Source organism: Temnothorax longispinosus, chromosome 7, assembly GCF_030848805.1.
Source record: "Temnothorax longispinosus isolate EJ_2023e chromosome 7, Tlon_JGU_v1, whole genome shotgun sequence".
Taxonomy (NCBI): domain Eukaryota; kingdom Metazoa; phylum Arthropoda; class Insecta; order Hymenoptera; family Formicidae; genus Temnothorax; species Temnothorax longispinosus.
The window spans coordinates 13,384,677-13,402,743 of NC_092364.1; the positions used below are offsets into that span (position 1 = coordinate 13,384,677).

The 18,067-nt window shown below is 32.5% G+C and overlaps 1 protein-coding gene and 1 long non-coding RNA gene across 2 annotated transcripts; both read right to left on the reverse strand.

The window, feature by feature from the left end:
* Window positions 1-236: 236 nt before the first annotated feature.
* On the reverse strand, window positions 237-3,969 carry LOC139816447 (peptidoglycan-recognition protein SD-like). The gene is made up of 4 exons (XM_071783953.1): window positions 3,736-3,969; window positions 3,281-3,336; window positions 2,555-2,710; window positions 237-1,834 (listed from the first exon to the last, which is right to left on the reverse strand). Exons 2-4 carry the CDS (start codon window positions 3,306-3,308, stop codon window positions 1,311-1,313), a joined length of 708 nt encoding a protein of 235 aa, XP_071640054.1. The 5' UTR covers window positions 3,309-3,336; window positions 3,736-3,969; the 3' UTR covers window positions 237-1,310.
* A 1,521-nt stretch (window positions 3,970-5,490) lies between these two features.
* LOC139816456 (uncharacterized) lies at window positions 5,491-8,492 on the reverse strand. Its single transcript, XR_011733013.1, has 3 exons — window positions 8,314-8,492; window positions 8,093-8,239; window positions 5,491-5,894 (listed from the first exon to the last, which is right to left on the reverse strand). It is a non-coding gene; the product is annotated as an uncharacterized lncRNA (long non-coding RNA).
* Window positions 8,493-18,067: the final 9,575 nt, after the last annotated feature.

Here is an 18,067-nt window from a genome sequence, read left to right on the forward strand (position 1 = left end):
ACATGACCAAAAATATAATATAACAATCAGAAAATATAAATCGAAATGGTAGAGGTAAGTTTTCTTTTCGGAAAAATTAATTTTAGAAACTGGAAAAAATATTTTTGAAACATAAATAAATAATATGTTTGTTTTATTTGTTTATAAGATAGTTATTTATGTACGGAGTGCAAAAGGCTTACGGTGTTTTCGGCTTAAAAGCTATTGAGCAGAGATTGAGACATAGTTGCATTTTGATATCGTATGTATATTTTACATATTTGTAATAACGGTTAAAGGTACATTTGTGCATGCTTCATATACTTTATTAAAAATTACATATATATGTGAGTATACAAGTGTAATAAAGATTTACCTTCCGCGATAACTCCTGAGAATTGAATCGCGAAAGCGATTGGAGCAGATAAAATCGTTTCTCGGGATATATATCTCGATAGTAGTTATATTGATACAAGTCGAAGCTAATTACATAATTAATTACCAATTTCATTACGAGATTCGACCAGTGCAATGTGTTTTGTATCTTTAACACTCAATATTTTTTTTATATATGATATTTTCTTCTTTTATTTGCTAATTATAGCTTATTCTAATTATATTTATCAATATCACAAAATCTGCAGAGACTGCTTTTTTGTCATTTTATTGTATTCTAGTGTAAAAAGATTTTTACACTCGGAACGGGAATAATATACCCGCGATATTTTCAATTAACTCTATTATCTGTACATGTTGCAATTATATCTAACTGACATAGACAGATAACAACCGCAGATTTAAAGGAAAAAAGGATATGTGAATATTTTTAGACATTGTATTTCATTCACAAGTTAAGGCTCCTGTTCACTCACTGCAGCCATCTTGGATTAATAACATCAGAAACGAGAAAAATATCATGAAAATTCTCGCGACGGACATTAAAGTAAAAATGTTTTTCAATAAGATAGCGTTTGTAATCGATAGAACAGACTTGTAAGATATATCGAAAATCCTCTTTTGTTTGGGTATGTCGAATTGAATTAATGCCTAATCAAGGATGAAAACAAGCCGTTTAGCAGCTGCCGAATTGAAATAAATATTTGCTTTTACATATTAAATTATAACAAAATAGTAGTTTTTGGTATATTTTAACACTACGACAATTATTTTAAATAAAAAAATACTGCGTTGAAACAAAAAATACGCTGTAGGTCGCAAAACTAATTCAGCTTTTTAATGTCATTTTTCGCAAATTTTAGTTCACAATTTTGGTGTAACGCCGTGTGTATATTGTCAAAGCGGACTTTTGGCAATCGAGCTAGCAGGAACCTTTAAGGTCTAGGCTGGGATGACCAATGGGGCCACTTTTTAATTTCATTATATAAGGCATCTCCAGGACTCTTAGTCTTCACAACTTGTCGGTGACCTAACAATTTATAGTCAAACGCAATTTTTCCGGCTCCTCTGCCTAACTCTATGAGCTTTTGCGCGGCATTTAATTGCGTTTTCGGCGGTACAACCGAAGTGAAATCACCGATAAACGCAATACCGATACTTTTGCCGTTATATTCTGCTGAATGGCCACCGATGTAATTCCAGTTTCTGCCAACATATACGAGGCCGTCGCCTCCGACCATGAAATTGTAGGCGATATCCGCATAATCATTTTTCATCTGATTATCCTGGATAATTCTCAATTCGTTTGCGCACTCTGATTGCGTGGTACAGAATGCTGTCGCAGTGTGACAAATAATTACATGTGGTACTGGCAGTTTCATTTTTCTTAGGGGATCCGAAGGTGGCCGTGCACCCCATTCGTCCCTCTCGACAATGCGAAACTCTATCCCGTTATCATCTGCAAGTCATGAAAATAAAATACATATCGTACAAAAAGTTCAAAATATATACCATACAAATAAATTAATTAAATAATCTTTAATTTAATACCGAATGTTGCAATTTTAATCAGATGCATACGTTAATTTTAGTATTAAAATTTAGAACATTACTGTAAAGATTTTTTAATCAGTCCTACTGTATCATTTTTAATTGTCATGTGTCATTACAATACAACCACTACTTACATTAATTATCAAGACGTTTCGACCATGGGTTTTGGGCCTTCTAAATTAATTTAAATTAGATCCTTACTTATAAATATACATTTAATTTATTAAATAGTACTACCTGAGTCAGGTTAGACAAACCAAACCCCATGATTGAAACGTCTTGACAACTAATTGATCAAAACTAATGGTCGTATTGTCATGACAATTAAAATTGATAGTCAGTATAGGGTCGATTAAAGTCTTTACTGTTATTTGTTCACTGACGAAGTAAATGTTACTATTCGGCTAGAATATTACTCTTATACATATACATATATGACAATGCAAAGTGTTTTGAAATATCTATATAATATATGGACTCATGGAAAATAAGAAAAGACACATTTTTAAGTAGATGAATAAATGGATTATATACAAATACAGAATTTAAATTTGCAATCGCGATAAGATAACATTTGCTTTGTATCGCGCTTGCAAAACGAAAAATTTGTCAGATGGACAATTACTCTCGATCGATGAGTCTGACATTTCCGAAGGAACTGGTGCGTCCTGATGATGAATGCAATATTCATCATTTATGGGCACTACAGCAGGTAGAAGTATTGAAACTAGAACGCACGATAAAGCCACATGTTTCCAGAGCCATTGCGGTCGAGACGTCACTAGAATAATTATAAATTGTTCTATTAGAATGATTTGTTACGAGCTACTTAATATTGTTTGATGAAGTGCACGATTATTACGTCAGGAAGCGGGTGTGTATGAAGAAATATTATAATAATTACATATTAAAGCCGCTCGCGTAATGCATTATAATTCTTGTTTAATATTTTTTTGTTATTCTGTTCACAATCAAACAAACATTGGTGGCATACAATATATATCTCGCCAATATGTGCCAAAATAGCATAATACGTATGTACTGTGAAATAAAAATATCTTTTTTATACTTATAGCTTCTTGTGACGTGACTAAAGTGTAACAATTTTTAATCTGGAATATCAACGATGTTAAATCTATATTCTGGAATAGCGGAATAGTCTTGTAACAAGACCATAAGTCAAAGGAGTTAATGATATTCATTACATATTGGCTGTTCTTCCAAAAACGTCCATGCTCCGATTTAGGTCTAAGTTGTAAACAATGGGATTTGCATTTATCCAATAATAATAGAATGCATGTGATAAAAGAATGGCGAAAAGAATAACTTTTGCTCAGGTAAAATTACTTACATCTTGGAGCAGAGCAGTCGTCCGTCATGTCTTATCTTGACAAATTACAACATCAACTGTAAAAACGAAGTTTATCTTGAGAAAATACGTATCTTACACATTTCCATATCTATTTTGACAGTTGTGTGTATCAAGGAGTTAACAGTGTAGAAGTAATAGCATAATGTTAGAGCTAAATAGCGCGCGCGAAGCGCGCGTCTGTGGTGTCTAGTTATTTAAAAAATGGAGGACAACAGCGGCAAGCTCGATCGAGAAACATCACCCGTGATCAGTATCCCAAATCGGCGCAGCCGGTTCGTTAAATTAAGGGTTGACTGACTCATACTTGGGATCAACAATCGACATTTGTTCGTGCGATCACTTTACCAATACTAAATTGAGAATCAATTTATAATAACATGGAGCCATTATCGTGGAAAGTGCTTTGCGGAAAGAAAAACTTTATTAGATCTTACCCTATATAGTTTTCGACACGTCGTTGACACTACCTGCTGTTAGAGCAGCGCCAGCGTCCCGCGGGAACAGAGTACAATCCAAACAAGAGCGAATCAAGCTACTACTGGTTATCTTCGTTGATTTTATGACACTGTCAGACAAATACTGGCTTCAGCAATGACGGCACGCGGCTGTCGAAGAAAGACGTGCCTTAAAGGTGAAATCGTGGAAAGCGCTTGTTCTTGCTCATGAAAAGCGAAACAATGAAAAGAGCAAAAAAGGGAAAAGATTATGAGGAACTGATAGCCTGCACGATATTGCTTTTCGCATAATAGGTATTCCCCTGTTTTAATGATAACACCTGATGGGATTCCCGTGCTGCTAAGTACGTGCCCTCTCAAATCGAATTTCTGATAACGAGACAAATAATAATACTCTTGACATGTTTAATCTAATCACAATCGGAAGCAGTATAACAAAATAAAACAATATTAAGATTAAATCCATAATTTCTATTTTCTTTTTTCGAATAAAATGAGATTTACTTAATATCTTGAGACAAGAGTAAAGGAGCCCATTCACGATCAATCATGTTGCTCAAAAAGTAGTTGCGCAAAATAATGTTGCACGAAGTAAAATTCCACACACGCTGACATTTTACTGCGCAAAATTTAGTTGCGTACACAGTTCTTGGTGCTCGCTTCGTTGTAGTAGTGGTTGTCGCTTTGTTTATAATAATATAATACTAAAATGACTACTGAAGCCGTTATATGTACCTGTTTCTGTACGTATATACATACACTTTGTCAATCAGATTACAACTAGAAAATTTGTGCAACATTACCACTCACAAAACAAATGAGTCGCGCAACAGGCGTGTTTCGCAAAAAATCTCAGGAAGGTTTTGATCTTACACAACAGTTGCGCAAATCGTCAATCAGTCTCATTCACGATCAATGATCTTGCACAACGGACAATATTGCACAATATGATTGATCGTGAATGGGCCCCTTAAGGTATATAAATTCAAGCTTATTATATTCTGTTTATACTAAGGGCTGGCGTTCCGATATTTATTAGGTGTTTACTATTTACTGACACAAGTCGACATAAGTCTCGCTCTTTGATACTCATTGAATGTCAAGAAAGGTAACACGACATTTGTGTCGATTTGTGTCACTAAATGGAAAGCATCAATTGTCAGCAACTGTCAGTACTGAAAATCTATAGTATACGTGACGTAAATATAATTATAGAAAAATATAGATTTTTAGTACTGACAGTGAATATCGGAATGCAGCCTAAATCTTCACGCAATGTTATAACGCGCGATGTTAGTACCACAATATTTAGCGCGAAACCGATGTGTGTTATTGTCTTGTCGACACTAAGAACGTGATACACTATTGACCGAGAACGAAACGTAAGTGTTTACATCTACATCGTAGTCGTGGACATAAAATAAGGCAGAGTAAAATAGCCTTATACGTATTACGTTTTTCTTGGTCTTATTTAGTGTCTATTCTACGACAGGCGTCTCGTTCTCTGATGTCATCAGCCATACGCGAGTAACGTGTTTGTGCCTGTGATGGATTTGATTATTGTCTGGGTCATGTTCCAAAACTCACTCTGAGTAACTAAAATCTATAGTTTACGTCACGTACACTATATCATTTTAGTTAACTAGAGTGAGTTTTGAAACATGACCCTGTGGTGGATCTGATCTATTATGAATAAAATGTGTTACTAAATAATATCTGTGTTTTTTCGCTCATAAAAACCTTTATTTCATTTTTTTACAAAAAGGATCTTGAAAGAGTAATATAAAATTCCTGACACAATCTACAAATTTCTTTTGGCAAAAGTAGAATATGATTTCCTTTAGATCCGTCTATTGTTGAATCAAGAATATTAGGAGATTGTCACAAATTGCTAATCTAAATCTTTCTGAGAAAATTAGAGGGATAGCGTCAAAATTACTTTATTTTAGATTTAAGAATTTTATATATTTAACATTAAAATATTCTTTCTTTAACACTAAATATGATTGTCGCTATATCGACCCTATTTTATGATAGATTGAAGAATAATAGCATATTGTATCCAGAAATCTTCTGTGGTGTGAATGGCACCGCGGTCATCATGTCACACTCAATCTATGTCACTGCTGCGGATCACGCTAAGTATTAAAGCGAAGACACCGTAAATATAATGCGATCCGAGAATATGTATGTATACATATATCATACCCCGAGAAAAATACTATCACAACTAAAAAAAATACACAATTTTTAAAAGAGAGAAGAAACGAATTTAATTCAATTTTTTTTAATTGCGAGATAACCAACATAATAGGGGTATTCAAATAAGTTAAAGTTTAACGGTTTGACAGGTTATGTCGGGTTAAAGTCGAGTAAAAAGTTAATTAATTAACTTTGGGCGCGCTACTCTTTAAGGTTATGCAAAATACATAAGTGACTCATTAAACCTATCACATTAATCTTTAGGTTAAAAGTTTGAAAATTAACTTTTTACTCGACTTTAACCCGACATAACCTGTCAAACCGTTAAACTCTAACTTATTTGAATACCCCTAATATACTTATACAATTATGATATTTTGTTATAATGAAACTTAATACTGTCTTTTGAAGAGATCTGCTGTGATTTACTTGTCAATTCACTTATGACACTATTTATCTAGGAAACCGCAATGTACGTAATGGATTTAAAAAAAATTACTTCTACCTCGATCAGTGGATTTCGCATATAAACTTGTGACACTATTATGACACGTATAGACAATATTTTAGACATACTCTTTATGGGCTTAACTCAAAATCGGAATTTCTTTAAATTGTGACAGTAGATATTCTTCTCGCAGGGTATACAGTACAATCTCGTTAATTCGGCACTATTAAAAATGAGGTTGTGCCGGATTAATGAATTTGGCGACCTTATTGGAATATAAGGAATAGAAGATTAATATATATAAAATAATTGAGCACTTTAAAACTTCTAAATTTACAACAAACAAAATGAAACTAGAAAGCAGCCATGTATTTTCACGGAAACATGTAAACAATGCTGCATCGGCGACAGTTTAACGGTCATTAATAATTAATAGATTAACAATATACGCAAGCGTTAAATCCGTCCTCTGTCTCTTGTTTAAGAAGTCACGGAAGTCCGTGATAGTGCCGGATTGTTGGACGTACAAGATTATTTATCGAAGTGCCGGATTAGCGAGATTATACTGTATAGGGGAGACCGGGGCTGGTTGTGACATTTTTTCTATAAAGTGTCTCAACTCTTTGATTATGTTGTTTTTATAAATGAATCTAGGCTTGCTAGATTCAGTAACTAATCGGGATTTAAATTTAATAATAATTTTATCTAACCGCTCATTAGAAATTATATAAATTAAAAAATTCTGAAAAAAGAGACATGTAACTTTTTACCCCACACCAGGGGCTGGTTGTTACACCACACGGGGTAAATTGTTACAACAAAAAAACAAATGTAATCTCAAACTTTTTATTAAGAATAATCGTGGTTTGTCTTCTTAATTCGAACAAAAATGAAATATTATTGTTTATAACAAATTACAAAAAGTTTAACTTCCAAGTTTAAGTCCAAGTAATAATATAGTACTTTTTAACTTTAAATAAAATTATAGTGTTATTTTAAACAAAAACTTAGACATATTACTTTTTTTGGTATCTTTGCTTTATCACAACAAAATAAAAATAAAAAAATAAAAATTAAGTAAAATTATGTTCTTATTTAAATAAAAATTCTTTAAAACAAAAATACAAGTAACTTTTAATCTAAACAAAAGTTATAAGCTCTATTCATCATAAATTATCTATCATAAATTAATTGTGGTTTGTCACAACCTGCCCCGAGAAAATGTCACTTTTAGCCCCAACACCAAAACTAACCTCTTAAAATTAAATATTAAAACACAAATATTTGTAAAGCTTATAAAAGTAAGGTTTATTGTAAACAGAAGGAATTAGAGAGTATATACCACACATACACATTTCTGCTTATTTAGATAACAAGTGCTAGACCAATAATACTAAAAAATGAAAATGTTACAAATCTGCGTTTTTTACGGCTGCTTGTCCGGGCTCCTCTCACAAGAACGCCAGCGCCACTAACTCGCGCGGTATGTCGGCCGACACTGGCGTGATCATTTATCTCTTTCTAACGTTACTATAGCGTTTCCGGTTTAGCTACCATTGGCACTGTAACAACCTACCCCTGTAACAACCAGCCCCAGTCTCCCCTATATTTCGCAAGTGTCCGATGCTTGTTTTTATAGAAAAAAAAATGGATTTTACGGTTGTAAGCCGCTTGTCAAGCACTCACTGATAAACAAACTGCCGATGGATTCAAAGCATGCACACGTAATGCCGACACATTATCTCCGTTTAATCCGACACTGGAACAGACTGCTGTCGTGTTGTCTTGTCGAACGTGCTTGGAAATTGTTGGCACCACTCTTTGCCTCTTTACCTAAAAACAATTGTAGCTGCGGCATGCATGTATATGTCGCATTATACGATTTTTAGTCTTTTCGGTTTAGTTACCGGAGCCGAATCGACTTGTATCTTCATTTCGATGGCCGAACATTTCTAACACCACTAACATACCTACAAGAAACATTTATATAATTTCTATTATATAATGTTTTGCAATTTAAGGCAAATAATTAGTGTTTTGCACTAATTATATTTGCCTCAAATTAAGAGACAGGGTATTAAAAAAAAATTCCAAGCTCTCGTTGAGAAGGTCTTTCTATATAGAAACAAACTTATATTTAATTATATGTATAATTATATATCTTAAAACCAAATTTTAAAAGATAATTGATGTTTCAAGGGACAATTTTTTATATCTTTGAAAAAAAATCTAGTAGAACAAACAAATAATACATGTACACCAGATTCCACTAGATACAATGACATTACATGAATTGAAAAAAATTTAACATGCTTAGATATCAATATGTGTTTTATTTCGATATAATATTTTATTTAATAATAGTATTATTTAAATAAACATAAAATATTATATTCGATAATAATATCGAGTACTGTTCTTACACGATCAACATTCGACATAATTATAATAAATTGATAATAAATTAAAGCATGTAATTAAAAATTTTCTAACAATGGATTTGCAATACTAATAAAGCTATATGTGTATAAGGTACATGCGCGAATACATCACACACATACGTAAGATGATTCCTCAATTAGAATGTCTTTATGCTATTGCATTTGTCAGATAGAAACTTTAATGTCACAACCGATGATATCAGCGTCGAATTCAAATGCGTTGTTGTATCAACTTAATTATAAAAAAATACATGTATAAAGATTTGACCAAAAATATTCTATTATTAAATAATGCTATTATTAAATATATAATATAACCAGAAATTAAATCGAAAGCGTAAGAGTACGTTTTCTTTTCGGGAAAATTGAATATAGAAACTGGAAAAATATGTTTAAAACATAAATAAATAACAGAATAATGAATTTTTCTTCGCCAGTGATAGAATAACAAATAAGTAATTTAAATCGATTTTGACTGGCAATACCTATATAACATCCCTTCGATGTGACCATTGAAAAAACTATAAATAAATAATATGTTGGTTTTATTTACATATAAGAGTTATTTATGTACGGAATGCAAAAAACTTATGGTGATTTCGTTTTGGAAGCTATTGAACCGAGATTAAAACTTATTTGCATTTTGATATCGTACGTATATTTAACATATATATATATATATATATATATATATATATATATGTAATTTTCGGTTTCCAGAAGATTGGTAACGAAAAACTATACACCCTATAGCACTCCCCAAGAAATTCTACCCCTATTTCATATACGTTTGGTAAAAATTCGGTCCATTGGTTTCCGAGATCATAGCGGACAAAAAAAATGCAAACCCTGTTGCTTTATAATAATAGTATAGATATGTAATGATGGTTAAAGATATGCTTTTCAGGGAAGACCGGAACGAAGTCGTCACTATTTTTTCGGTATCGATTTTTAACAACAAAACAAATAATTTTAATAAAATGTGGTACACCGTTGTAAAGAGTGAACCCTTGGCTACAAAATTTATAAGGACATTTTTGGTCCACGTCGCTTTGTTCAACTGGTATAAAGTGAAAACGACAAAGATGCAAAAATTGAAATGTTAAAATTGCCGGGGCGGAGTCGCACTTTCATTCTCGGACTGAATTTTAAATGAAAATTCATAATTCCGATCTTGAAAAATGATAGGATACATTTAATTAATTATTTTTTAATAGAAAAATGGAAACATTAATTAAAAACACGATGGCGCAAAATAATTACAAGAAAATCGCACACACTTATTATGTGCGCCTGCACAAAATGCACCGTTTCTCGTCAGCTCTATTCTGTCATTTCTGAGTACACGCAGCACATATTATTCAAGTCCTCGCCGGAATCCGATCACTGCTGCTTCTTTGACTTTGATTTTCGCCAAAAGCCTCCATGATATGACTTGGTGACGACTTCGTCCCGGACACAAGTTTCAAGTTTGCTCATAAAATATTAAAAATCAACAAAAATAAAAAAATTTCACTGGATTCGTGTTCAGCATGCATTACTCTTCAGAATCACTTATCTCGAGATTTGGAGAGAAAATATTTAAAATATTTAAAATTTTTGACGCGCAAAAAATTTTATTTTTTATTTAATTTTACTCCGAAAACGCACGTTTACTTTAATGAAAATCACAACATGGCATATAATCTCACTAAACTCCGTTGGTCATATGAGCACCATAAGCAGCGTTTACAATATTAATGGCGAGTTCACACAATATACAGATTTCGAGATAATTGTAGTAACGACCCGCCCCGGTCTCCCCTACTTTGTTAAAAATTAGGGGAGACCAGGGACAAAAGTAACGCGGAATAAACGTAACAAACGCGATTACTAAAAAAATAATATTCCTGTACGAATCTATCTGCTGTTATATAATGTCTTTTAAACTCCTTCCTCACCTTAGCGCTCGAAGCTCTGTCATGAGAAGTTGTGTGTCGATGCCGTAAGAATACGGTCAAAGTAAAGTAGAGGTTTAGCAACGTTTGTTTAGAATAATTAAAAATATTTAGAACTATTTAAAAAAAGTCTTTTAAGAACTAAAACATTACGCTACATTGATTATATGTTTATTTCTTTTATTTTACCTTGTTAAACTCGATCTTTAGCTCTGTTACAACCAGCCCTAGGAGTAGGGACAATCGTAACAAATTTCGATCTTCGTAAAATTTGATTTTTTTACGTAATTATAAAATGTGGATAAATTTTATCTATACTATAATGTAAGTAAAGAATGTATTTTTACCTTATGAAAGAGAAAAAGTTTATATATAAACAAGCAAATCGAAGATATCAACACAAATGAGAAAATTGTTACGTTTGTCCCTGGTTTCTCCTATTACATATATGTATGTAAGTATACAAATATAATCGAGAGAAGCGATTAAAGCACAAGTGAAGTCATTTCTCGGAATATATATCTCGATAGTAGTTATATTGATACAGGGCGAAGCTAATTACATAATTGCATAATTATCAATTTTATTATGAGGTTCGACCAGAACCATGTCTTTTGTATCTTCAACACTCAATACTTTTTATACATGACCTTTTCTTCTTTTATTTACTAATATTAATACCACAAAATCTGTAGGAATTGCTTTTTTGTCATTTTATTGTATTCTAGTGTAAAAAAATTTTTACATTCGAAACGAGAATAATAGACCCGCGATATTTTCAGTTAACTGTTATCTGTATATGTTGCAATTACATCTAACTGACATAGACAGATTTGACAAGTCTATCTAACCAGTAGGGCTCGGATGACCAATGAGACCATTTTATAGTCAGGCGCAATTTTTTCGGCTCTGACGCCGAACTTTATGAGCTCTTTCGCGGCATTTAATTGCGTTTTCGGCGGTACAACCGAAGTGAAATCACCGATGAATGCAATACCAATACTTATGCCGTTATAGTGTCTTGAATGGCCACCGACGTAATTCCAGTTTCAACCAACATATGCGAGGCCGTTGCCTCCGACCATGAAATTGTAAGCGATATCGTCAAAAATACCTTCCATCTGATTATTCTGGATAATTCTCAATTGGTTTGCACATTTTGATTGCGTAGTACAGAATGCTGTCGCAGTGTGAAAAATAATTACATATGGTACTGGCAGCATCATTTTTCTTAAAGGTCTCGAAGGCTGTGCACCCCATTCGTCTCTCTCGATTATTACCTACAAGTCATGAAAATAAAATACATATCGTACAAAAAGTCTAAGATATACCATGCAGACAAATTTATAGTTAGAAACTTCTTAATTTAACACCGAATTTAGCAATCTCAATCAGACGCATATGTCAACTTTAACATTAAAATCTAAAATATTACTCTCCATATATAAGAATGTAAAAAGTTTTAAAATATATGACTCGTGGAAAGTAAAAAAAGACATGCTTTTAAGTAGACGAATAAATGGAATAAATACATATATATAATGTAGGAGACAGATTTTAAGTTTGCAATCGTGATAGATACCATTTGCCTCGTGTCGCGCTTGCATAACAAAATATTTTCTAGATGGACAATTATCCTCGGTAGATGAGTTTGGAATTTCTGGTGTGGTTGGTGTGGATGGTGTTGTTGGTGTGGTCGGTTTAAACGGTGTAGTCGGTTCGGGCGGTGCGGGAGATATGTCGGATTGATGAGTGAAATGTACAGTTATAAACACTATAATACCCAGAAGTATTAAAGCTAGAACGCACGATAAATCCGTATACCATTTCCACGTCCACAGCATTTGCGTCACTAAAATAATTATAAAAAGCTATATTAGAACGATAGTTTTACGAGCTACTTAATATCGTTTGATGAAATTTATTCGCAATTATTATAACGGGTAACACGTACGAAAGGAATATTTTCCAGATAGACAATTACCCTCGATTGATGAAGTTGGAATTTCTGGGAAGACCGATGCGTCTGATTGATGAGTGAAATATACAGTTACGGGCACTACAATAGCTAGAAATATTAAAGTTATAACGCACGATAAAACCGCACGTTTCCACGTCCAGAGCCATTGTGTCGCTAGAATAATTATAAGAAGCTGTATTAGAATGTTTGTTTAACGAGTTATTAATTCACTACTTATTAATACTGTTTGATAAAATTCATACATAATTATTATGACGGGTAGCACGTGTGTACGAAAGGAGTATTATATACACTGTAAAAAAATTGTGTAAAATTACAACTATTATAGTGGATAATTTTAAGACCCACTATAATAGTTGTAATTATACAATATAATGGTTGTAATTTTACAAAATTACAGTACGGAAGGAAAAAGTAATTTTGTATTACAATTACACAAATTAAAAATGTGTGGAAATTTACACCTATTATAGCGGGTCTCAAAATTACCTGTAATTTTACAAAATTTTTTTACAGTGTAATTACATTAAGTCCCTCACGTAAAGCATTATAATTCTAATTGTTTGGTACCATTTTTCAGTTATTCTATTCACAATCGAGTAAACAATTTGCGGCATGCGATATCTCGCCAATCTATGTCAGATAGCGTGACACATATATATATATACTGTGATAAAAATAGCTTTTTTATATTTAGCTTTAATTCTTGTGGCGCAACTAAAGTGTAACAATTTTTAATCTAAAATATCGTAGATATTAAAACTATATTCTAGAATAGTTGTGACAGGACCATTAGTCAAAGTAGTTAATGATATTTGTGACATATCGGCTGTTCTTCCGAAAACGTTCATGCTCTGGTTTAGATCAAAGTTTGTAAATAGTTCTTTTTAGATAAAAAGGCATATATTAAAAGGTATTTTCTGCGACTCAAATAAAGTTTTTGACATCGACTATTTATTAGTTTATCGGCATTAGATTGGCGTCAAATCGATTAATCATTTATGGCTGAATATGTACGCAATACAAAGTGTTGAAATGTAAAACGTAGAGAAAATAATTTGATTCTATGATGTCTCTGAATTTACCAAGTAATTATTGCGTTCTACTAATGTATTTAAAATTTTTAGGGCAAGGTATATTTTCTTTTATAAGGAAAGATTAGAGTAATGTCTTGTTGCGATGATATCGATAAAAAGTATCTACATTATATTCAATTTATAATATATTTAGGATATTTCTATTATAATTCAATTCTGAAGGTCGCGATTTATAATTTTTTATATAAAACTGTATTTTATATAAAATTGTTGTTGAAACTTATGAGAAATCTGTTCCTTTTAGTTATCTGAATTTTATGCTTAAACGTACGAAAAGAAACAAGTATAGAAAAATTATTAAAAGCAACGGGCCTAAACAATCTATTGCGTTGCACGATTAACTATTACCTTTATTTAATTTAGTATTTTGCGGAAAGACGCATCCGTTTGGAGCTCCGTTGTCTTTACTCGTCGATAAATCCGATGTATTGTTGGAGGCGCGGCTCGCATCCTGATTCGGAGTAGGATTCGTGTAAACAAACTGCTGCTTTAAAGTAATAGGGCCATTGTACCAGGTCTGGTTAATCAGACGCACATTCTTCGAGTACTGCACTCGGACATCGCCGAAAGCCGGCTGATCAGCGTTTGGTAGGACAATATCGCCATTCGTGGTGGCGAAGGCTGGTTGCCGCTGAACGATGGTCGACGATACCGGCAGATTCGTGATCCAGCCGCCTTCTTCGACATCCGTCTCCTCTTCCTCGTCGGCATCGTCGTCTACGTCACTGCACTGTGTAGAGGAATCTCCAATGCTACCACTGCCCGGAGCGACGACCGCGGTTTTCCTCGCCGAGCGCTCAGTCCCGCGGGAAAACCTGTCGACCGCGTGACTCTCGGCAGACACAACAGTACCATTCACGTGGTCCTGCTCTCTCTTACCCTGGTGATCACCGTCGAGCGCTTGCTTTTGCTGTTGCACCAATGCCACCGTATCCATGAGCTACGCGAAAAATTCACCTCTTTATATCGGATACGTCATAAATGCGATACGCCGCATGCAGCAGAATATGCTCGTCGTGAAATAGCTGTTAGAGTCTTTAGATATTTTACTATATTCGTCAAGTCGCTACGAGATCCTCTTTCACCATTAGACTATAACAGTCTGGATTAATTCTTTGTCTCTTTTTTCTCTCATATCAGATAACAAGGGAAAGATCATTTGAAAACGTAATTCTTTTTTATTAATATAGGATTTTTTAAATAGTTTAACAGTTTGCAAAGAACTACGCCTTTTTTCTTAAAAATGTATCCAAAGATTGCCGTTTGATATATTCAAAGCACTCGAGTAAACATTCTTGCCAGATCTGTAATTTTGTTTAGATATAAATTTTGTTTAGTTAAAAAGAATTACTAATACGTTTTTTCGAGTTCTTGTAAAATTTACAAAAGAACTTAGATATATACTGAATCATGCTTAAAGTTTACTAATTGGTGACACCGGTTATTAGTACGTTGAATAAAATCGATGAGAAATGTAAGAGTGCAGCGTTTCTAATCGACGGCTGTTGGATGTGCCTGCTGGGTTCTTATTACATAGAGCAATAGAATGCTTTAATCAAGAAAATTATGTTGACAAAACGTAAATGCACAAATTAATAAAATCAGTGATCGTGGAGCAACATTGCGATAAACGGCAATGATAAGAAGAATATTATTTTTATGTCAACCTTACGATTTTATAAAATATGTTATTTTAACATTTGATTTACTTAAATATGAATTTAACACACAAAAATCAGATAACATAATCAAAATTAGTTAAATTAACACATATGTTACATTTTTAACACAAAAACTTTAACAATGTCCATTTTTAACAAAAATACACAAAATTTTTTACTGTGTAACGTTATGCGTGCTGCATACGATGTAAATCGCATTTATACATTTTGCACATAACGGATATATTTATTAATTATTGTAAATCGATACAAATTATATGCGTACATTAAATATATCCAATATTTATTGCTAATTCAGTGGATAAAAAAATTCTTCTTAAAATCTCTAAAAATCATACCGTTTGGGTCATTAAGAGTTCTTACGAAAGCGAACACACTAGATATCGTTAATGTACGCCATTGTACTCTTTTTGCATCGAATTTTTTATCTTACATCGTTACTTTATAAATAAACCGTCGTGACCACTTCGAAAATTTTTCAGTACAGTTATTGTTCTATATGTATATAACTCAATAATAATAATATTAATTATTTAAACTCCGTTTTTACAGATTATGGAGATTCACGCCGGTCAAAATAGTATATGTTTCGAATAGAATGTATGTATATGATAAAAGAACGGCGAAGAGAAAACGATGAGTATCTTTCATAAGAAGCAGAACATCTAAGTACAACGAATTGATTTCTTTATAAACAAATTATGGACATCGATTATACTAGCATAAACTGAACGTTGCAATATCATATCTTCGCCGTTCAAAATATTTTACTGCGGAATATGTTGCGTTTAATCTGACTGATCAATCATATTTCGCTTATCTACATTACAGTGACAAATTTTTAATTAGTAATGGCGTCACTTTTAGGGCCGGTTGTTCCACTTTCAGATAAACTATCTGGTAACTTATCTGATGGATAAATGTCTGTAGAGCGTTGTTCCATTTCTCGGTAAAATTTAACTTCCTGATAAATGGCCACTATCGACAGATAAATTACACGGTACTTTGGGTTTAAAAAAATTTGGAACTCTTGTAGAGGTCTATGTATATAGAAACAAATTCAGATATATTTAATTATATGTATAATTATATATTTTAAAACCAAATTTTAAAAGACGATTGATGTTTTAAGGGACAAATTTTTATATCTTTGAAAAGAAATCTAGTAGAATAAACAGATAATGCATGTACACCGGATTCTACTGGATAAAATGAGATTACATGAATTGAAATAAATTTAACATACTTAGATGTCAATATGTGTTTTACTTCAATATAATATTTTATTTAATAATAGTATTATTTAAATAAACATAAAATATTATATTCGATAATAATATTGAGTACTGTTTTTACACAAATATTCGACATAATTATAAATAAATCGACAATAAATGAAAGCATGTGATTAAAAATTTTCTGACAATGGATTTGCTATACTAATAAAGCTATATGTGTATAAGGTACATGCGCGAATACATCACACACATACGTAAGATGATTCCTCAATTAGAATGTCTTTATGCTATTGCATTTGTCAGATAGAAACTTTAATGTCACAACCGATAATATCAGCGTCGAATTCAAATGCGTTGTTGTATCAACTTAATTATAAAAAATTACATGTATAAAGATATAACCAAAAATATATACTATTATTAAATAATGCCAGTATTAAATACATAATATAACCGGAAATTAAATCGAAAGCGTAAGAGTAAGTTTTCTTTTCAGGAAAATTGAATTGGAAACTGGAAAATTGAATTGAAACTGGAAAAATATTTTTAAAACATAAATAAATAATGTATTGGTTTTATTTGCATATAAGAGTTATTTATGTACGAAATGCAAAAAACTTATGGTGATTTCATTTTGGAAGCTACTGAGCCGAGATTAAAACTTATTTGCATTTTGATATCATAGGTATATTTTACATACATATTATATATATGTAATGATGGTTAAAGGTATATTTATGCATGCTTTATACAGGGGAGACCGGGGCAAAGTCGTTACTATTTTTTCGGTGTTGATTTTTAACAACAAAACAAATAATTTTAATGAAATGTGGTAGACCGTTGTAAAGAGTGAACTCTTGGCTACAAAATTTATAAAGACATTTTTGGTCTACAAAGACGCTTTGTTCAACTGGTATAAAATAAAAAACGACAAGAGTGCAAAAATTGAAATGCCAAAATGGCCGGGGCGGAGTCGTCACTCCATTCTCGGACTAAATTTTAAATGAAAATTCATAATTTCAATCATGAAAAATGATAGGATACATTTTATTAATTATTTTTTAATAGAAAAATGGAAACATTAATTAAAAACATGATGGCGGAAAATAATTACAAGAAAAGCGCACACACTTATGTGCCCTACGCTCGCTCGAAACGCACTGTTCATCGTCAGTTCTATTCTGTCATCTCTGAGCACACGCAGCACATATTATCTAAGTCCTCGCCGGAATTCGACCACTGCTGCTTCTTTGACTTTGATTTTTGCCCAAAGCCTCCATTATAT